This window comes from Ctenocephalides felis, unplaced genomic scaffold (assembly GCF_003426905.1).
Source record: "Ctenocephalides felis isolate EL2017-DRISC unplaced genomic scaffold, ASM342690v1 CF-g0.4_SCAFFOLD_01170, whole genome shotgun sequence".
NCBI classification, from domain to species: Eukaryota; Metazoa; Arthropoda; class Insecta; order Siphonaptera; family Pulicidae; genus Ctenocephalides; species Ctenocephalides felis.
In genome coordinates, this window is record NW_020537324.1 from 85578870 (window position 1) to 85600163 (window position 21294).

Here is a 21294-nt window from a genome sequence, read left to right on the forward strand (position 1 = left end):
TTCTATTGAAAGGAATCGAAAGGTACTTTATACTTACAAATAAACATTAACACTTATAACACTATAAATAATTAATCATTATAATTATATTTACCTTAGAGCCGATTCAATATCCTGGAACCCGCACAAGATGCTTGGTGCCCCCTTGCAATGCTCCATGCTCCTGGTCAAGAAAAAGGTTAGTGTTAATAATAAATCGAAATGGTAATATAGAAATGGTAAAGAATATTGTTATAGTTTTTATATATTTTAGGGCTTATTGCATAAATGTAACAGTTTGGGTGCTGATTACCTGTTTCAACCCGATAAATATTATGATGTGAGCTACGATACTGGTGATATGACCATACAATGTGGAAGAAAGGTAATAATAACTATAAATTACTTACTTAATCATTTTATAAGTCAGCACTTTGTCTAAATTTCCTAAACTAGTTAAGGAAGTTCGAATAATAATTTCGAATAAGTGACTTTGATAAATATTTTTATAGTACATTCCTTAAGATTAAGAAATATTATTAATTTTTTTTATCTCATTAGACTGATGCTTTTAAATTGCTCTTGATGTGGTTGGCAAGAGGTGAGGAATCCTTGAGTGAACGTGTGGACAATTGTATGGAATGTTGTCAATATTTACGAGAAAGAGTCAGGACAAGGCCTGGATACATTCCTGTGTCTGAAGGGGAGCAAAATAAATGCACGAATGTCTGTTTCTGGTAAGGGAGATAAAGATATATTTGTATTTATATATATAATTATTTCTTGCCTATTTTTTTACTCTAGGTATGTCCCTGAATCAATGAGAGACCAAGAGCGAACAGAAGAGTTCTGGGACAAAATTCACAGAGTTACATCAATTATCAAAAAGAAATTAGTTATGAATGGAACTTTGATGATAGGATACGCCCCCTTGCCCGCAAAAATACAAAGGAGCACGTCCAAACCCGAAAAACACTCACAACATAACCTCAAACATAAAAGTAGTTGTCCGAAGTATATTAACACACAGAATTATATAAAAAGTACAGATATTAAGGGCATAGGTGTGAATAAATGTTTTAATAATAATTTTGCTGCAAATCGACGTGAAATTATTGTGCAAAATGTACTAATAGACACTACAAAGAACGTTGATATTTTTGATACTAAAATACCGGAAATTAGGATAACTGATTCACATTTAACTAATGGCAAAATAATAAACGATGATTTAGATTATATTAAGGATTTAAACACGAAAACTAATGGAAAATTTCATGAAAACGAAGACGAACTCAAACAAACTGTCAGCCATGACGGTTTAACACAAACTGATTTGACAGTCGAAGAAAATGGCGATCAACAAATACATATTATTAATGTGTTAAATATACAAAATAATGAACAAACGCGTTTGCAAAACGGTTTTTGGTGATAAAGAAACTGCACTCCAAGAATCTGAAAACATTTTAAATCTTGATGTTCAAAATGGATTTTCAGATGTTGGTAACAGTGACAACAAATTGAACAGGGTGCTCCAAGATAAAGCCCAGGACACTAAAAGCTCAACTTTTAACAGTTTAAATCAACTAAATATCATGAATTCTTTACCGAAGGATAATTTAGTTTCAGATTTGACTGAAAATGGTGTAAATTGCACCTGTCAGGAATCCCTGGTGACGAAAAAGGTGAACGCCTTCCGCATAGTCAACACGTGCCATCCGCCTCCGACTTATAACGACATGTTATTTATTTTAAGAGAAATCGAAAGAGTTGGCCATGATATCGTTATTTAAATTTAATATTAAGAAACTGAACCAAAATTTATATTAATAGCTTTAATTTAACAATAAATAAAATAATAATAGACAAATTAATAATATTTAGACCAAATACACGTTGTCCTTTGTATTGCTGAAAGTTTATGGAAAAATCAATGTGTATAAAGCCCCATATTTATAAATACATGTTTTTAATTTTATATAGAAACTTAAATATATATATATACAATATTGTATAAATAATTATACATAATATATTTAATAAATAATTTATCTTTAAACACAAACATTTACTTTGTTATTGTCTGTCTGAATACATATGTATTCAGTAATAATTGTTTATATTTTTAATAAAAATAAAATAAAAAATATTTCGTACAAAAGAATAGTGTAACTAAAACTTACAGTTAATTTTAAAGACTTGTGCTGCTTCTGGTTCCTCGAGTAACTAAATTGCTTATTTGTAAAACTTTTTCAAGGGGCTTATTTGGCTTCCGAGTTTTACCAAAATTTTACTAATGCACTTATTAATTATAAACCATGATTTCTTACTGTAGTTATATCACCTAAACTGATTTCTTCTGATAATTCCACTATTACTAGGGCTGAAATAAAAGAACCCTAAGTGTTGGCTTACTGTAAATAAAAACCATATTTAATAAATTCATATTTTTAATTTTTTATAAAAACTTACAAATATATATACAAGAACGCTACAATATATTTATACTAAATAAACTATCTTTAAAACATGAACAATTCTTTCATTATTGTCTTTATATAGGGAAGGTCCCATTTATTTGAGAAAGTCTTAAAATATAATTAATATGTAACCAACAATATTTTTATAAGAGATCAACTAAACATTAACATGCCTCTTATTTGTCATAATTATTTAAAATATTATCAAAGCAACTGTTTAATTAGATTTTTTTTGATCTATAAACAGTTTACATATATATTTATATATAAAATCACGATTTATAATCTTTAAATGAAGACATTTATATTTAAAATGACTATCGTTTGAATCAAGTCTTAACTATAAAGCATTTGTCAATTAAGTTATTTTAGGTATTTCTTTCTTCATTAGATAATTAATAAGTAGCTTAGTATTATTTCAATATGGCAATTTCATTTTGAATATTTAGAAAAATTAAGCAGTTCATTCTTATAACAAGTTTTAAATTTATAAATACAACATTATGCTCAATATGAGCTACTCATCAACATATGTATATACATATCGAAACAATACTCTGGTAAAGCTACAACATTTTAAGCAATCAGTTGATTGCAAATTGATGTAGCTTTTATATGTTAATAAAAACTTTGAAAATAAATCCATGAGTAGTAGTACACGGATTTTGAATCAATACTTAACTGAGTGCCTCTCTTGTCAACACTTAATGATTTCATTAATAAAACTTATCCTGATCCCTGTTATTCATAATATTATCCGAATTACCACTGCTGCTACCTCTTTTCAACGTCGAATTCAATTCTGAGCAAATTGCTTTTGGATAAAGCTTGGGTGTTGGACATTGGTTGCTCGAAATATTATTCGACTTGTGAAGAGTGTTTCCACGACCAGAGAAACTTGACTGTCTTTTAACAGACACCTGAGGTAAAAAACAATATATTGTAAATTATATTTCAATCAATTCCAAATTCCTATTTATTATATTATTTATATATTATTACTTCTCTAAGTGGTACACTGACGTAAGAATTTTGCTTGGTCGTTGGTTGTGTTACATAATGAGGTGAAGAAGGTACTCGAACTCTTCTCTTAGAGTAAACATCGAGACCTCCTCTTCTCAGTTTGTAAAGAATTATGCCTCCAGTACAAGTGGCTCCCAAAAGAAATGCTCCTGCACTCGACAAGGCCACTAAAATAATAATAATAATATTACATTTATATATAGAAATTAATAACAAATTATTATTTTATTTTACCTATCATTGCACTTGCTCTCAAAATCGTAGACTTCTCTTCGCACTCCTGATATCTACTCGCTCCTTCCTCCACCAGATTAACCCTCTTATCCCTTTCCATCTTTTTATCCAAAATCAGTCCATCCTCTCTCCGATCCTTGTCTCCTTTGTTATCAAAATCTGAATCGCCCTCAATATCCGAGACAAGATCGAAATCGTTATCATCATTATCGAAATCGAAACGATCTCTAGAAATATCTCGGACTCGTCTTTCTTCCCTCATTGAGAATTTGATCCTGGACGCAGCAGCCACTGGGGCTGAACACATGTACCGGAATCTGTGCAACTCGGAAATTGAACCAGATTCTAAAGCAAAAAAATAATATGTTAGAACTCTAATGAATGAGGAGAGAATTAATTATCTTGCTTACCATTTTTGACAGGAAACCATTGCGTCCAGGCGCTGTACTTCCTGTGCATCTGGCAAGGATGCTCATTGCAAACCTCGTACTCAACATCATTCCCAATACACAAGTTTTTGCTGCTGCTATGTTTACGTTTGGCATGTCGATGTTGTCTCGACAACGTTTCATCATCATCACCAATGTCATCATTAAAAGATCTTTTGGATCTCACACGTCTCGATGTATCATCCTCAAAATCGTCCAGGAATTCATAATCCGGATATTGCTCGGATTGGAAAAACTGATGTACTTGTTTACTGGTAAAGTCATCTTGTCTTGCATTCAAATATTTTATATCATGATTTTTATTATTGACTAATTGTAAATCTGCTTTGTTAGTATTCCCGACACCTGTTCTAGAATTAGTGTTAGTTGTAGAATATTTTAAACCCTTGTCGGTTGTATATTGTTGTCCTGGACTCTTAGAGTCCTTGCCAGACGCAAGATCAAGTTGCTGGACATATCTTCCTTGATTATTGGAAGTTTCCTGGTTTACTATTGGTGTTGAAATTATTGTTGGTTTCAACTCCAGTGGTAAAGTCACTGTGTGTCTTCGAGTACTTGTTCGAGTTAGTGTTACTGTTCTTGTTGATGTTGACGTGCTGTCTATTTCTGGAATCTGAGTACTCGATGTGTTTTGCTCCAAACTGGATGTTAAGGTTACTGTGTTCAAGCGAGTTAATGTTCTTGTAAGCCTTAAGGTTCTTGTTGATGTTACTGTTGTCGTACTGTTTTCTTCCAGACTCGGACTCGATGTGCTTTGCTCTAAAATTGCTGTCGTACTTGGTTCCAGACTTGAAGTCAATGTTACTGTATTTTGACGAGTCAGCGTCCTGGTCAACCTGACTGTTCTTGTTGATGTCAATGTAGTCGTACTGTTTTCTTCCAAGCTTGGACTGATGTGTTTCGCTCCAGAATTAGTGCTGTACTTGGTTCCAGACTGGAAGTCAGTGTTACTGTATTCTGACGAGTCAGTGTCTTTGTCAACCTCAACGTCCTGGTTGACGTCAACGTTGTTGTGGTTGTGCTGTCTGCTTCCATGCTTGGAGCTAATAAGATCGATGTGTTTTGCTCCAAAATGGTGTGTTTAGTGGTTCCAGACTTGATGTTAATGTTTCCACGTTCTGACGAGTCAGTGTCTTCGTCAACCTCAACGTCCTGGTCGACGTCAAGGTTGTTGTGGTTGTGCTGTCTTCTCCCATGCTTGTAGCCAGTATGATGGACGTGTTTTGTTCCAAAATTGGTGTTGTACTTGGTACCAAGCTCTGAGTCAACGTTCTCGTCAATCTCACTGTTGATGTCAAAGTTGTTGTACTGTCTTCCTCCGGAATTGAACTCTCCTGGTTCATCGAGGCTGTTGGTTTCAACTCCAGTGGTAAAGTCTCTGTGTGGCTTCTTGTTCTTGTGCTTGTCCTGGTCAACGTTAAAGTCCTCGTCATCTTTATTGTTATTGTGGTGTCTTCCTCGGTGCTCGATGGTATCAAATTGCTCTGGCTTGAAGACTCTGTCTCCGGAAGGAATGTTAGCTCGTACATGTCCAACTCCAGAGGTACCTCCATTGTTGATGACAGACTTGGGGTCGAACTTGGTGTTGGTAATATACTTTCTGGTGTCAGACTTGGTAACAAAGTTTCTGGTGTCAGACTTGGTAACAAAGTTTCTGGTGCCAGACTTGGTAACAAAGTTTCTGGTGCCAGACTTGGTAACAAAGTTTCTGGTGCCAGGCTTGTCATAATGCTCATTGTTGGAATAATCGAGGATGTGAGAATCATATCGTCTTGACCTGTCTTGTTGAACATCAACACCAGACTCGTGGAACCTGCAACAATTACATAAGTATGAACCACCAAAATAATCAATAATTGGTTTAAAGAATTTCAAATAGACTATTTATTATAAATACAAATTGTAAATTTATAAGTGCTTTTTAAATTGCGCGATGAGCGTATTTTATAAAAAATTTATGTGTGTACGTTTACAAGAGTCCATTTTTTTTAGATTAGATTTTTTTGATAATTTAGAAATTTTTTGATAATTTAGATTTTTTTTGATAATTTCGAATTTTTTTTTCAAAATTTTGACATTTTTTCAGAGTTTAAAATTTTTTGGAATTTAAAAAAAAACGTTTTTTTTTAAATATTTCGAGAATTTGTAAATTTTTGAAAATTAAAATTTTTTTTTTCATTTTCGAAATATTCTCAAACTTTGGTAAATCATTTTTTTATTAATTTTTCAAATTTAATTTTTTTTTGAAAATGATGTAAAATTTCGAAAATTTGAATTTTTGGAATCTTTGTATTTCTTTTGAAAATTTTGATTTTTAACTCCCTTAAGTTATAGTAATCGCAAAAAAATCGAAAATGAAAATTTTTATATATGTATCTTTACGTTTCAGAGGTTTCTGAATATTTTGGTATACCTTAGAAAAAATGGATGTATGTGTGTGTGTTTGCGTGTGTGTGTGTGTGTGTTCGGATACAAATTTTCGTCGACGATTTCGGGAACACGGATGAAGCGATTTGAATAATTCAACTAGCGGGGGCGCATGGCATCGTGCCTTAAGGCAAATTGCAGGAACTTTCCGTACCAAATTTTTTTTTTTTTAAAAAGATTAACATTTTTGAAAAAAAATTACTCTGAAAAAATTAGATTTTTGAGAAACTATCAATTTTTGACAAAAATTTACTTATTTTTTAAAAAAAAGTAAGACTCTTTAAAAAAAAATAACACATTCTTTATTTTGGAAATTCTGAACTTTTTTTCAAAGCAATCGTACTGCTTTAATTGCATAGAGATGGAATATCGAAGCGCGTAAGCGCCGCGTCGCCGTCTAACGCGTAAACATTGGTACGGAACCCATAGGAATGTAAACAAAATTTATACTTATTGTTAAAATCTCTATAAAATATGTGATAATTTGATGTGCATATGCCTAATGCTCATTTTTGACCGCTAACTGGCATTTTTTTTTTACTTTTTCACTAGATCTCCGAAACCGCTAGACCTGCCTTCATGAAAATTTGATCAGTTCTTCATCTTGTCAATACAAGCTAAATGTTTTTTGAATCGCACGCTCCGTTCTCTTAAACAATGAGTTACCGTTTTTGGCACTTTTTGCCTCGTATCTTCGGAACGGCTAGACCTACCTTCGCCAAAAACTAATCAGCACGTCTCCTTATCAATACGAATCGAATGTTTTTTGAATTGTTCAAATCGCTTCATCCGTGTGCTCCCGAGATCGTCGACGAAAATTTGTATCCGCACATACATACACACACAACACACACCACACACACACACATACATCATTTTTTTCTAAGGTATGCCAAAATGTTCAGAAACCTCTGAAACGTAAAGATATATAAAAATTTTCATTTTCGATTTTTTTGCGATTACTATAACTTACCCTACGGGAAGTTAATAATGATATTAGTTTTCATGTTGAAATGTAGACCAAAATCTGATTTGCACACACACACACACACACATCCTTTTGTATTAAATTTGGTCTCATTCGATTCAGAATGGCTTGAAACGTCGAGAAAACAAAATTAGCGAGTCGGATTTTTTTATGAAAGCATTAACTTCTCCTTCGGCAAGTTAATTATACACTTAAATCCTATGTCAATTATCAATCTTACCTTCCCCCATGACCGTGGTCAACACCCTGGTAGGCGTCAACGTCACCGGCACCAATCTCTCTCTCCTCCTCCTCCTCCTGTCGTCCCCGTCCTGATCGTCGTCCACGTCCTCAGAAGGTGTACGTGTGTGTGGTCGTGTATGTGCGTGTGCGTGTGTCTGTGCACGTGCGTGTGCATGTGTACGTGTGTGTGGGTGTGGGTGTAGGTCTCTGGAAGACGCTGATTGGTGTTGTCTTCGTCGTAGTAATCCGGAAGATGATCCGGAAGATGATCCGGATGATGATGATGATGGAAATGTGGTGGTGCAAACTCGTCGTCGTACTCGAAATCCTCCGGAACATTGTGCCGAGCATGACGACCAGGCCGACCATGCGGACCAAGAACTGAGGAAAAGAAATAAGAATTATAATTATATGTGGTGTGATTTATTTTTGGTGTAGACGTTGACAAAAATCTGAAGCCCTTGTTGAAATGTAATTTGTTTAAATTTTTTTAGTAACCTTTTTTATAAGATACTTGATGACCCGACAGACGTTCGAATTATATATATACTATATAATGTAAATTGAATAACTATCAAAAAGTTGTGTATTTTCTGTGCGATCAGGCGTTTTACACATAAAACCTAACCTCCAAAAGGCACTTGACTGCAACCAACTTATACGTTTATAGACCCGTAATATAAAATATCTATTTTATCTTTATTTTGCTTAAAACAACATTCTATTTGAAAAATCATGATTTTCGATTTTCGACAATTTTTACCTGTACCCATGTCTACAATTTTTTAATATAATATACTAATATTTACCGTTTACCTAAAAATAATAATTGTTGTTTTTTAAATTACTCTTCACGCCAAAATGCATATACATTTATAATATGAGCGATGTTAAATGTAGAACTGCTTTAAATAAAATCATGAGTCTCAATTCCCACACAATTATATTGGAAATTGAAGTCTTTTCCACGGTATAACATAACCATAACCATAATATAATACTGGTACTTCATGTTGGATTAAATTAATTGAATTTTTATTATTTAAGATATCAAAAATTGCATCTTAAACTCCTCCTAATCGATATCGTGAGGGCCGAATTGTATGTATTCATCTTTACTTCCCATTTGTTGTTATAAAGTGAAGTTTTTACGAATTTTAAAAACATTGTGGAAAGATTAGTAAAAAATGTAAAGAAATTATATATTAAAAATTTAATATCCGAATCTTGTGTTGGTGCCCCCTAAGGCGTGCGCTCGTATTTTTCGCATGCATCGCATTAAAGGTAGGACCGGCGCTGATTAATACTTAATTTCAAATTTTAAGTGAATTAATTTGTCATATCCTGTTCATATGTGTATCATTCAATCTGCCATACATATACTGTATCTTATATTATTTTAATTTCTGCTACATCTCAGCTGCTTTTTGGCAATAATAATATAGACATTTTATTTTTCTTAGTCATAATCATAAATTTATTTTAAGTTCATAAGTCCATTTATTTCTTGAATATTGAAACTAGTACATTATCTCTTATTCATAATCATGAATTTAATACAGTAGAACCTCCTTATTCGCGGGGGATACGTTCCGCAAAAATGCCGCGAATAAAGAATCCGCAAATACAGGATGGCATTTTGTATGGGATTACGGAAATACGTTCCAAGATGACAAATAATCCGCAAATAATGAAAAATCCGCAAATACAGGATGGCATTTTATATAGGATGTAAGGTATACGTTCCAAGGTGACAAAATAATGAAAAGTATATATATATAAAACTATATTATTATTTATATAAATAAATATTAAAACTATATAAATTTATTTGATTAGTTATATTATGAGTTAAACATTTTGATCCTTTTTGTATAGAAATAGGCAAAGATTTAAAAAACTTTGTAATTTTTTCTTGCTTACTATGTTTCGAAAGTGTCTTTAAATTCAGACTGATAAACGGCAGTCTCATCTGAAATTTGCCTTTTAAAGAGAATACTTCTCTCCATATATTGATCAATGTTCTTAAAAAAATCACACAGATCATTTGTCATCTTTAAACCTTCACTGAGATAATCTTATTTTATCTTCCGATTTTTTTATCGATCGTACGATAGATTCATTATAATATAACATTATATCAGCCCGATATGGATGCGAAAGACTTTAAGGCGTAAACGATCAAGTATTTCTATCTTAATTTTAAGGACAACACTGACTTTTTTCTTGCCCAACTTTTTTTAGTTGACATGTTAATTTAATTTTTATTTATTGCTATATTAATTTAATTTTAATTTCAATGTTAGTTATTTTAATTATTATTATTAATTATATAGAGGAAAAGGTCTGTTAGCACGTGTTACTCGATCACAATATTTGCTACAAATGAGAAAATGAAGAAATAAAGCATGCATATGTGATTGATTCATTCATTTCCTGTTTGTTGATCAAAACTTGATCAAAAACGCTGATAACTGATAGGACGCCGAAGGCAACGCAATTATATAGGTCAAAAAGACGGCATTTACAGAAGATATTGTATTTCATAAACACTGGAATCCGCGAATAACAAAATTTTTAGCCGCGAATAAAGGTATCGGGTCGCAATTTTTTTGGCCGCGAATAGCGAAAACGCGAATGAAGGAGTCGCGAATAAGGAGGTTCTACTGTATATATATATATATATATATATATATATATATATATATATATATATATATATATATTCTAATATTGTCTAGGCTTATAAGTAAATTGAAATTTTTGGCAGATGATAGTTTTCATTTGTTTTCAATGCAAACAATGACATGTCGTTTTTTGCAATTTTTTCCATTTTTTTCTACAATATCCCCGTACTTTATAATCACATACACCCTAGAAATTTTCCTTAACAAACTTCAGAAATATTTATCAAAATCCGAATAATCGTTTAGAAGAAGTATACATGCTTCTAATTTAATATGAATTTTATATAATAACAATAAAGCTCAAATTGATTCTATGTTTTAGTTAGAAAACGTTTGCATGTGAAAAAGAAAAGGGCCGGTTTTAGGGTTTTCCCGGTAATTATTCGATTTTTTCTCGCCGTAAGAACCATCCTTAGACTTCAACGAATATTTTAAAAAAAGAATTGACCAAATTGATCTAGGCGTTCCTGAGTTATGCGCTTACCAACACATTTTGCGATTCATTTTTATATATAAGATACAAGATACAAGTATAAAAAAAATCTAAAATTTTTTCAAATTTATGCATAAACTTTTTCTTTTGCCTTCAATATTTGCGACTTCAGATTTTTGTCTTAGTTTTTAGTCAAATTATTTTATTAAGTTAGTTTTAGTTAAATTAATTTTATTAAAAAAATCTTATGCATTATTAATATTTAAATTCAATATAGTTAGTAACTGATACCATTTGTAGTACAGCTCTGTACTGATCAGATTCCTGGACTCTATAGAAGACCAATAAAAACCTCCTATACTTTCGTAGGGTTGGGGTAAATAAAATAGTCAACAAGGTGACTTGTAAAGAATTACTTCAGAGAGTAAGTAAAGGAAACAAGATTGAACCTAATTTGGATAAAAAAAGCTTTTTCAATGACGTCATCAGAAAAAAAATTTAAGTACTAAAAGACTACAAAATGTTGAAGGTGACGAAGAGAAAACAGACGACTTTATAAGGCACGAAAACATGAAGCAAAAGTATTGTAATTGTCGTTGTAGGACATTAATATTAAAACTAGTTGGTATTGGTATTTTGCATTGAGGCAAGTTACATGAACTTCCCGATAGGTGTAAATAATCGACTTAATCAATAAAAAATAAATTAATTTATGGTGATTAAAAGTATTTCGAGTAGATTTATCACACATCATTAACACACATCAAGTAAATCGTCTAATTTTAATTTTAACAAACGTCAAAAAAACTACTCATTTTCTCAAACTTTGATGAATTTTTAAAATTAAACTACTTGTCGTGAGGCCGTAATATTTCAGTAAGTTCTACAAAACCATGATATATATCGCCAAAAAAAGTTCCATAAAAATCGGCTTAAATTTTTTTTCAACAGTTAATTACAAGTTTTTGATTTTTTAAAATCGATTCGGTAGAATGAGCTTAAATGTGGACGAAACGTTAAACACTTTTTTCCAAATTACAAAGAAACGGCTCGGCAGATCATCTCACAAAACCGACAAACAATAATCCTCATCGAGATACATCAAATGGTTTTTAAATTTCTGAAATCGGTTTAGTCGTTTTTGAGCAAACACCGATGAAAGGTCTAATTTTGACAAATGCCAAAAAAAAACGATACTAATTTTTGCAAATTTTGACAAATTTTTAAAGCTAAACGAGTTGTAGGGTCTTAATATTTTAGTATGATATGTAAGACTATGATATCTACCGTCAAAATAATAATAATAAAAATCGTCGAAAAAAAAAATTCTACACTTTATTACAAGAAAACGGCCCGGCCGATCTCTACCAAAAACTAATCAGCACGATTCCCAACCAATATCTGTCGAACGGTTTTCGAATTTTCAAAATCTATTCAGAACTGCGGGCTAAAACGTGGACGAAAAAAGTTTCTTTACAAAGAAAATTGATAAACGCTAGCCCTCGTCGAGATGCATCGAATGGCTTTTGAATTTTTGAAATCGCTCCAGCCGTTTCTGAAAAAACGTCGATTTACTGAAAAAAATCTGTTCACACACACACATATACACGCACACATACTTTTTCCAAATTCGGTCCATTCGCTTCAGAATGGCTTGAAACGTCGAGAAAACATAAAATTAGCGATTCGGATTTTTTGATGAAAACATTATAATACAACTTAAAAATTCTACTTCTCAAAATTTAGAAGAATTTTGCTTCACGAATAATCGTTTTGATCAAAAGTTAATAGATTAATAAGTTAATAAGATTAATAACCGTTAATACAACATAGAATTATCATCAATTTCATCTTATCACCCAAAAAATTAATTACCACCTTTCACATTATATATACATATGTACAAATACAATCTTTTCTCCCCTCGGGACACTTAAATAATCACCTCTCACCCCCAATTTCGGAATCACCCTCCAAATCTCGATCTAACTCATCGTCATCGTGCTCCAGAGGGTCCATCGTCGGGGCTTCCGTGGGACATGGCGGGTTGTCCGTGCAATAAATTTCATGAGACTCCGGACCGACGCAGACGCGCCCCCCGTGGGCCGGACTGGGGGCTGTGCAGGAACGGCGACGGGTCTTCACTGCCACTCCACAACTCTGAGGTAAAAGACACATGGTAACAAATTAATTAGATCAGGATATTTTATTTATCAAAAATTATAGATTCTACAAATGTGAGTCTATGTGTCTATATATCTTCTTATATATAAAAATGAATCGCAAAATGTATTGGTAAGCGCATAATTCAACAACGCCTGGACCAATTTGGCCAATTCTTTTTTCAAAATGTTCGTTCAAGGATGGTTCTTATGGCGAGAAAAAATCGAATAATCGTCGGGAAAACCCTAAAAATATCCCATTTCTTTTTCTCATACAAACGTTTTCGAACTAAAACGTAGAGTCAATTTGAACTTTATTGCAATTATATAAAGTTCATATTAAATTACGTGCATTCGCTGTATACTCCTTCTAAACGATTATTCGGATTTTGATAAATCTTTCTGAAGTTTGTTAAGGAGATTTTCTAGGATGTATGTGATTATAAAGTACTGAGATGTATGTGCAATATTATAGAAATAAATGAAAAAAATGCAAAACACGACATGTCATTGTTTGCATTGAAAATAAATGAAAACTATCATCTGCCAAAAATTTCAATTTACTTATGAACCTAGACAATATTAAAATATGTATAAGAAATTTTTGATTATGAATAAAAAAAAATGAAATGTCTACATTATTATTGCCAAAAAGCAGCTGAGATGTGCCAGAAATTAAAATATAAGATACAGTATATTAATGGCAGATTCAATGATACACATATGAACAGGATATGATAAATTAATTCACTTAAAATATAAAATTAAGTATTAATCAGGGCCGGTCCTACCTTTAATGCGATGCATGCGAAAAATACGAGCGCACGCCTTAGGGGGCGCCAACACAAAATTCGGATATTTAATTTTCAATATAGTTTTTTTCAATATATAATTTCTTTGCATCTTTTACTAATATTTCCACAATATTTTTAAAATTGGTAAAAATTTCACTTTATAACGACAAATGGGACAGTACAGATTAATACATACAATTCGGGCCTCACGATATCGATTAGGAGAAGTTTAAGATGCAATTTTGGATATAATAAATAATACAAAATTAAATTAATTTAAGCCAACATGAAGTACCAGTGTTATGTTATGGTTTTGTATGTTATATCATTTAAAAAACTTCAATTTCCAATACGGTGTGGGAATTGATAATCATCATTTTATTTAAGGCAGTTCTACATTAACACCGCTCATATTATAAATGTACATGCATTTTAACGTGAAGAGTAATTTAAAAAACAATAATTATTAGTTTTAGGTAAACGGTATATATTAGTATAAGATATAAGAATGTAGACATGGGTACAGGACATCGTCTGTCGGGTCATCTAGAATATATATATATATATATATATATATATATATATGTTAAATTTTTATAATTTTGATGTTGAGATATGTGAGATTTCATATATATATATATGTAAATATTTTATACCTGTGAGCAAGCTGACCAAGGCGACCAGGGAGTCCATCCACCATGTCTGGTGCAATTAGTAATTCTAGTACTAGGTCCAGAGCACTCACTTGGCACCGAACTAATTTTCGACCAAGAATTGGCACCTCTTGCAGAAGCACTCGAACCAAAACATGTACGAGTCTGACACAAACACCAATCTTGCTGGGAATCATCATAGTCGAGAGAATCTATATTGTTTTCAGAAGCTAGAGAGAAAAACATTTCGAGTATTAAATAGAAATAGATAGAATGAGATGATGTAGTACCTTGTGCACATTTGGTCCATGGCGACCACTCTGACCATTGTGGTTGGCGTCTCTTGCTGTCTTGAGGGCACCCGACAGGATTCTGTTGCCAGGAAGGATTTAGAGGCTCTGCATCTGGAGCTCTTGTGCAAGCACCTTCTCGAATACCAGATTCACTGATAAAGGAAAATACTTGTATCATGCAATCTTTCGCTTTGGTTTTATGATAATAATTTTTATTAGCAATAAATACCTGTAAGCTGTTTTATCCCAACCACAATACGGGTTCATCGAATCTAGACAAGATCGTTCTGTTTTCAACCTCGAGCAATGTTCTACAGGTACTCTCCACACTGAAGTCTTTGTCAAAATATACAAAGAGTTCTAAACAAACAAAAAAATCATTATTAAATCCTTTTTTTTTTTTTTTTGATTTATTACTCATAGCAAGCTATACAAAGTACATTCAGCTACATTTGTTACAAAATTAAATCCTTATTAACATAATAAATCCGTTATATCTTACCATAAATTTATTAAATTCCATCTCCCTAATTCCACCAACAAAGCCTCCTTTCTCTTCCAGCCTAAACACATCGATAACACAAGCCCTGCCTGTCCGAGACAATATGGAAATCTTCTTGATTTCATTTCTATCATTCGATACAAAAATTATTCGGACTCCTGTATGAAGTTTTGTGTCCACCTTATCGATTGCCATATGGGTGTATCTTTCCAGTTCGACTTGGTGGAGCGGATCCCTTTGAATTGGTTGTACTGGATGGTCCATTAGTTGGTAACGGGGCACTTTATTGGAACTAAAAGGTAACAAATTATGATATATATTACTGCCATTGTGGTGAATTATTGTTTACTTACCCGCATTCATGATGGTCGTCCATTTTAGCTTCCCATTGACTCGTAGGTGTTGGCTGGTGTTTGTAGGAACCTGAGAAGGATTTTTGGACAGCCGACATGTTGAAAGAACATATTGCAGATCCTGCAATGCTATTCCTGAATAAAACAAATAAAAACTAGTACATTTTTTGATCTATCAATAATAATATTCAAGGTCGAGATAATTTGTTACTAACACTGGTGTAGAAAAAAATAGCATAAACGACTCTTTCTTCCTCATCATAAGTCATGTCTTGGATTTCATTAAAATAAAATGGGTGCTCTCCTGATCTTGAACAATTCAATCTTGCTTTTAAGAATGATGACCAATTCTTCTGCATCATCGAATGACCTCCTGAATCATTTTTGCACACACGAGCTATACGAGAATAAATCACCTGGAAACAAAAACAATTGTTAAAAAATATTAATATAAATATAAATGTAAATGTAAATGTAAATCTAAATGTAAATGTAATAATAAATCACCTGGAAACAAAAACAATTGTTAAAAAATATTAATATAAATATAAATGTAAATGTAAATCTAAATGTAAATGTAAATGTAAACATAAATGTGAATATATTTACATTTATATTTAAAAATAAAAAATATTGTAACTGATGTAAAAACAACCCAGTAAACCACAAAACGTAATTAAAACGTTAATATAACGTAACAGATGTTACGTCAAACATAGCGGTTACGTAACCTAGGAGGCACACAGACGTGTTAATTTCCGCCTCAAAAATGTAACGGCCTGTTACGTTACGCGAAAACGTAACGGTTTCGTTTTTGTTACGTTTCCAAATTGCGCGAGAACGTAACAGTTTCGTTTTTGTAACGTTTCTAAATTACTAAATTAACGTATAGGTATCATTGCTACAGAATATAAATTTGAATTTCAAAAATTTGATTAAACTATTACAAAAATTAACAATGCTAACAAATTTCTACTTAACAGGATGGAATTAACTGTTTTATTTTCATAAAACTTTATACTTAAGTTTATTTACCTTTCCACAATTGATGTACTCGACTGCAACTTCTCTGAACAAAAAATAGACATAAGATTCATCTTCAAAGGATCCAACAAATTGTGGGTCGTTCAGCCAATGTGGGTCGTACTGGTGAGTCCTTAATGATGGAAGAGAACCTGAACAAAAAAATTAATCAATAACTACTTTATTGGTGTTAATTTTGATCCCATAATTTTATTCCCCTTGCCTGATTTTCCATTCGACAGATCAGTCCTATAAATGGCAGCGTCCTGACCAGAGAAGTCCATTGTAGCCCCAGCATACAAAATTTGTTTTCCGAGAAAACCAAAATTTTTCTTCGGGCTATCTCTGTCAAGTTGTCCAAAACGATCCCTTGCCAAAAATCCATCTCGGTTGTGAACAAACTGTTTGTTGTTGGATTCGGAGATCAAAATGGCAGTTGAGTTGGCCAAAGGGGAATAAGGGCAAACTCCGACGGCCCTGGCACATTGTCCTGCTTGTTTGAGATCGGTTATCTAAGAAAAAAACAGATTTAAGGTTTTGATGAAAAACGTTTGACTTGATTTTATCATTCGCGCTGGACAAACTTGTTTGTCACATTTTTTTATGTAATGTCAAATGTAATGTTATATATATTTGTAATTCAAATGTCCCGCCATTACTATTAGTGATGTTGGCAATAGTGTTCCCCTACTATAACTATGTATGCGCCATCTTATATTTTTGTTTTATGTTAAAACTATGTAAAATACTCCTCTTGCTCCAGAAAAGGCGAAACATGTAACATCTAAAATAAACTTAGTAATTTTAAAGGAAGCATTTTTATTTTACCACTCACCTTTCTCACACAGCATTGAGGAAAAAAGGCGTTTGTGCCACAGACCAATATGGAGTCTTCGTTCTCCAATTCCAATAAAACCCTGACATGATTTTTGCAAAAAGCTTCTGATTGTCCTTTATCGAGACAACTTTTCGTCGCAATTTCAGTCGGCGGAATCCAAGTGGATTCAATCAGAGACAAATTAGATAAGGATAGTCTCAGGAGATAATCACTGAAAAATAATAACAGATTGTGAACCTATGGTATAAATGTTTATGTTATATAATACAATTCTCAGAACTCGATTTGTGTGATTTATTAATTGATTTACATCTGCGACAACAAATGTCAAGAGACAATAAATATTATAAGTTCCAAGAATGAGATGAGGTGAATCTTTTGTTAAACAAATTCTTGAATGTTGAATCCGCGCGACTGCCGATTTGCATAAATTTAAATTACCGTTTTACTTGCAGAGATTCTTTTGTTAAAAGTATTAAATCTGTTTTAAATTAGAACTGGTAAAATATACTAAAATATTATAGGCCTACGATATAAAAAAAATATAAAAAATATCAAAGTTTGCCTTCGCTTAAATGATTCTAATCAGAATCTATACCGAGTATAAGTATTAATTTTTGGCAAAGACAGGTCCCGTCATTTCGAAGATACCGAGGCAGTTTTTGAATGTGTTTTGTATCTCTGAAACGGCTAGACTTGCCTCTACCAAAAACTAATCAGCACATCTCCCTATCAATAAGAATCGAATGTTTTTTGAATCAAATCAATCGATGATCTGTGCTCTCAAAAACTTAAATTCTTTTTTCTACATTCTTTGCTCTTTATCTCCTAAACGGTTGAATCTAAACAAAATGTGAACATAATTGTATTCACACAAAACACACATACATTCATTTTTTCTGAGATATGCTAAAATGTTCAGAAACCTCTGAAACGTGAAGAATGCAAAAATTTTCAATTTCGATTTTGGCCGATTACTATAACTACTCTACGGAAAATTAAAAAATGTAAATTAAATAAAATAATCCTAATATAATAATGACTGAAATTTTAATAATATGCAGTAAATACTATAAATTTAAGATAAAATTCTTAATGTAATAATAACTTTGGAATTTAAAAATTGTATGCTGTAAAACATTTTAAAACTTAGCACAAAGTTTGTTATAATATAACAATTTTCATAAATCCATTCTCCCGATTACTTGCTTCACATCATACAGTTGGCACTCGTGTTACTTCAAACGAAAATTTAAAAATGAAAATTCAAACAAAAATCCTTAGTATAACAACAACTTTAAAATTCCCATAATAAATGCAATGCAATCTTATAAACAAAAAACACTCTAATAAACAATAATATATAATTACAAGATTCCATTATTATGGTTCTTTCTTCAACTTTGTAAGGTTCGTACCCTAGCTAGTCCAAACGAAAAGTTGCAAAATGTGATTTGAAATGAGAAAAATTCTTCAATATGATAATTATTATTTATACAGGTAGTTAAATAATTTACACAGAATTCAATGAGAATAAATACAAAATCATAAGAAATACAACTTTCTAGTACTGTGGCACATTGGAATGTCGCAAGAATCTTAAACGTTGGCGCCAATTGGATCCCACACTCGGGATAAGAATATATCGACATATTATATATATATATATATATATATATATATATATATACACTTTAATGTGTTGTGCGAATATTAATTGATTAATTAAATCAAATATAATGATAATTAATTTCAGCAATCAAATCTTAATCGTTTTGAACCCGTTAGGACGTTAGATATGCTGATTTATAAATACACTAGACTAGAGTTCTGATATGGTTACATTATTAATTAAATCTAACGGATAAATTAATTTAAATTATTTTTTTATGATTTGTTTGAAATTTAACATAGTTCATAATGTATGTTATTTTTTTATAGGTTTTAAATCTCTTCTAGTAGCTTATTTAATGCTCCAAAAAAATAGGAATTTTTAAAAAAATAATGTGTCACCCTACGAAATGTATAAATTACTAAAATCAAAGTTCATTTTGCATAGAAGTGTATTTTTTCTATTTTTTCTAAATTTATTGTAATACCGAACATGATAAAAAAGCTTACTTAAAAAATAAAAATAGGAAAATAAATTTAAATTCTGACTTTGTTAGTCCAACGTTCAATTGTGAAACAAATTTTAAATACTGCACCATACCATTTTTTAAATTTTTATTCCTGTTTAGTTATGTTATTAATATATTTGTATATCAATATATAATATAAGTATGTCTAAGTTTATTATATGTTTCATAATCGTCTCTCTATAATTCGATTCGTTTTTCTAATTTATTATAAAGGTATACGAAGGTATTAATTTGGTTTTTATTATAACATAAGGTGTCTGAGAATTGACCCTCATAAATAACTTTTAATTGGCACTCTTTTAAAAATATCCTACATCCTACATACCCTTTATATGAATAATATATATATTATATATATATATATATATATTATTATAACTAGCATACCGGCCACGCTTTGCTGTGGCTATTATTAAAATCCACCAGATTAAAATTTGAATGTAATGAACAATTCATAGTTCAATACTATTAATCAATATTTTTTTTAGTTTATATTAATAAAAAAATATTTTTATTAAATTAAAATGTTAAATCAAATGACCACATTACAACAAATGTAATTTAATAAATCATATGCAATTAATGATGAAATAATATGAGTTTAATTTAATATATAGTTAATTATATATTTGAGTTCAAAATTACATTAAAAACTGCAAGTTAAAAATTAAATTAGTATTATTCATAATTTTTTGTTTATATTCCGCAGATTCATTTTTATTTTATCAATTGTATTTCTTTAAAATAAATGTTGAACGAGTTTGTTTCCTAAATCTCTAATAAATATGGTTTAGTAATTCAACGCGATTTTTCTTTTTAAAACACTGGGTATAAATTACTTTCACGAATTTAAATATATATATATATATATATATATATATATATATATATATATATATATATATACGGTCGGTTCAAAAAGTACCCGGAATTTTCGTTTTTTCAAAAAAATATTTATTTATTCGTCTACATTAATGTGGTCCCCTTCAAAGTAGTCCCCCCCAGATATAATACACTTATGCCAGCGTTTTTTCAATTTCGAAGCACCCTTGATATTCACTTTTTGATATGTCCTTGAGCACTCTCAGCGATTTTCTTCAATCGAGGAAACCGCCGTCCTTTCATGGTCTCTTCAACTTTGGAATAGAAAAGTCACACGGAGCCATACCTGTGAATTTTTGCACTTTGCAACACTTTATTCATTTTTTACGCAAAATTTAATACAAATTCTTTGACTTTTCAATTCTTCCATTGTAAAAATCGCGAGCTCAGAAAAAACACGTCGAACCTTAGCGACTACCACAGACAAAGTAAACAGTGAATATAGCTGAAAATTTCATCATACTTTAGGGGCATGTATACCAACACAATAAAAAAAATTTGACAATCAGACACTCCAGACCCGCGAAATTTAATTATTAGTAATTCCGGGTACTTTTTGAACAACCTCGTATATAAATTTAATTCACAACCATATGTGTTGTTTGAAATATTCAGGGCGAGGCATTTCATTGTTCTAATGAAAACTGTTACTTGTTATGTTGACAATTACTAAAGAAAATATTATTACTAAATTCATCAACGGAAACAATATATAAACAATATGGTAT

The 21294-nt window shown here is 31.4% G+C and overlaps 2 protein-coding genes across 2 annotated transcripts in view; one reads left to right on the forward strand and one right to left on the reverse strand.

The window, feature by feature from the left end:
* LOC113367867 overlaps window positions 1-1775 on the forward strand; it is a 3609-nt gene extending 1834 nt beyond the window's left edge. The window contains exons 2-7 of the mRNA XM_026609444.1: window positions 9-22; window positions 100-178; window positions 254-364; window positions 541-716; window positions 784-1391; window positions 1435-1775. Of these exons, the coding sequence (XP_026465229.1) occupies window positions 9-22; window positions 100-178; window positions 254-364; window positions 541-716; window positions 784-1391; window positions 1435-1775 (1329 nt within the window). The remainder of the gene's footprint in view (window positions 1-8; window positions 23-99; window positions 179-253; window positions 365-540; window positions 717-783; window positions 1392-1434) is intronic.
* Window positions 1776-3153: 1378 nt separating this feature from the next.
* LOC113367868 overlaps window positions 3154-21294 on the reverse strand; it is a 33250-nt gene continuing 15109 nt past the window's right edge. The window contains 17 exon segments of the mRNA XM_026609445.1: window positions 3154-3382; window positions 3465-3652; window positions 3720-4064; window positions 4130-5211; window positions 5312-5981; window positions 7804-8186; window positions 12871-13085; window positions 14538-14764; window positions 14825-14979; window positions 15057-15187; window positions 15330-15621; window positions 15653-15817; window positions 15898-15911; window positions 15913-16098; window positions 16718-16850; window positions 16943-17217; window positions 17541-17780. Of these exon segments, the coding sequence (XP_026465230.1) occupies window positions 3179-3382; window positions 3465-3652; window positions 3720-4064; window positions 4130-5211; window positions 5312-5981; window positions 7804-8186; window positions 12871-13085; window positions 14538-14764; window positions 14825-14979; window positions 15057-15187; window positions 15330-15621; window positions 15653-15817; window positions 15898-15911; window positions 15913-16098; window positions 16718-16850; window positions 16943-17217; window positions 17541-17780 (4905 nt within the window). The 3' untranslated portion in view covers window positions 3154-3178.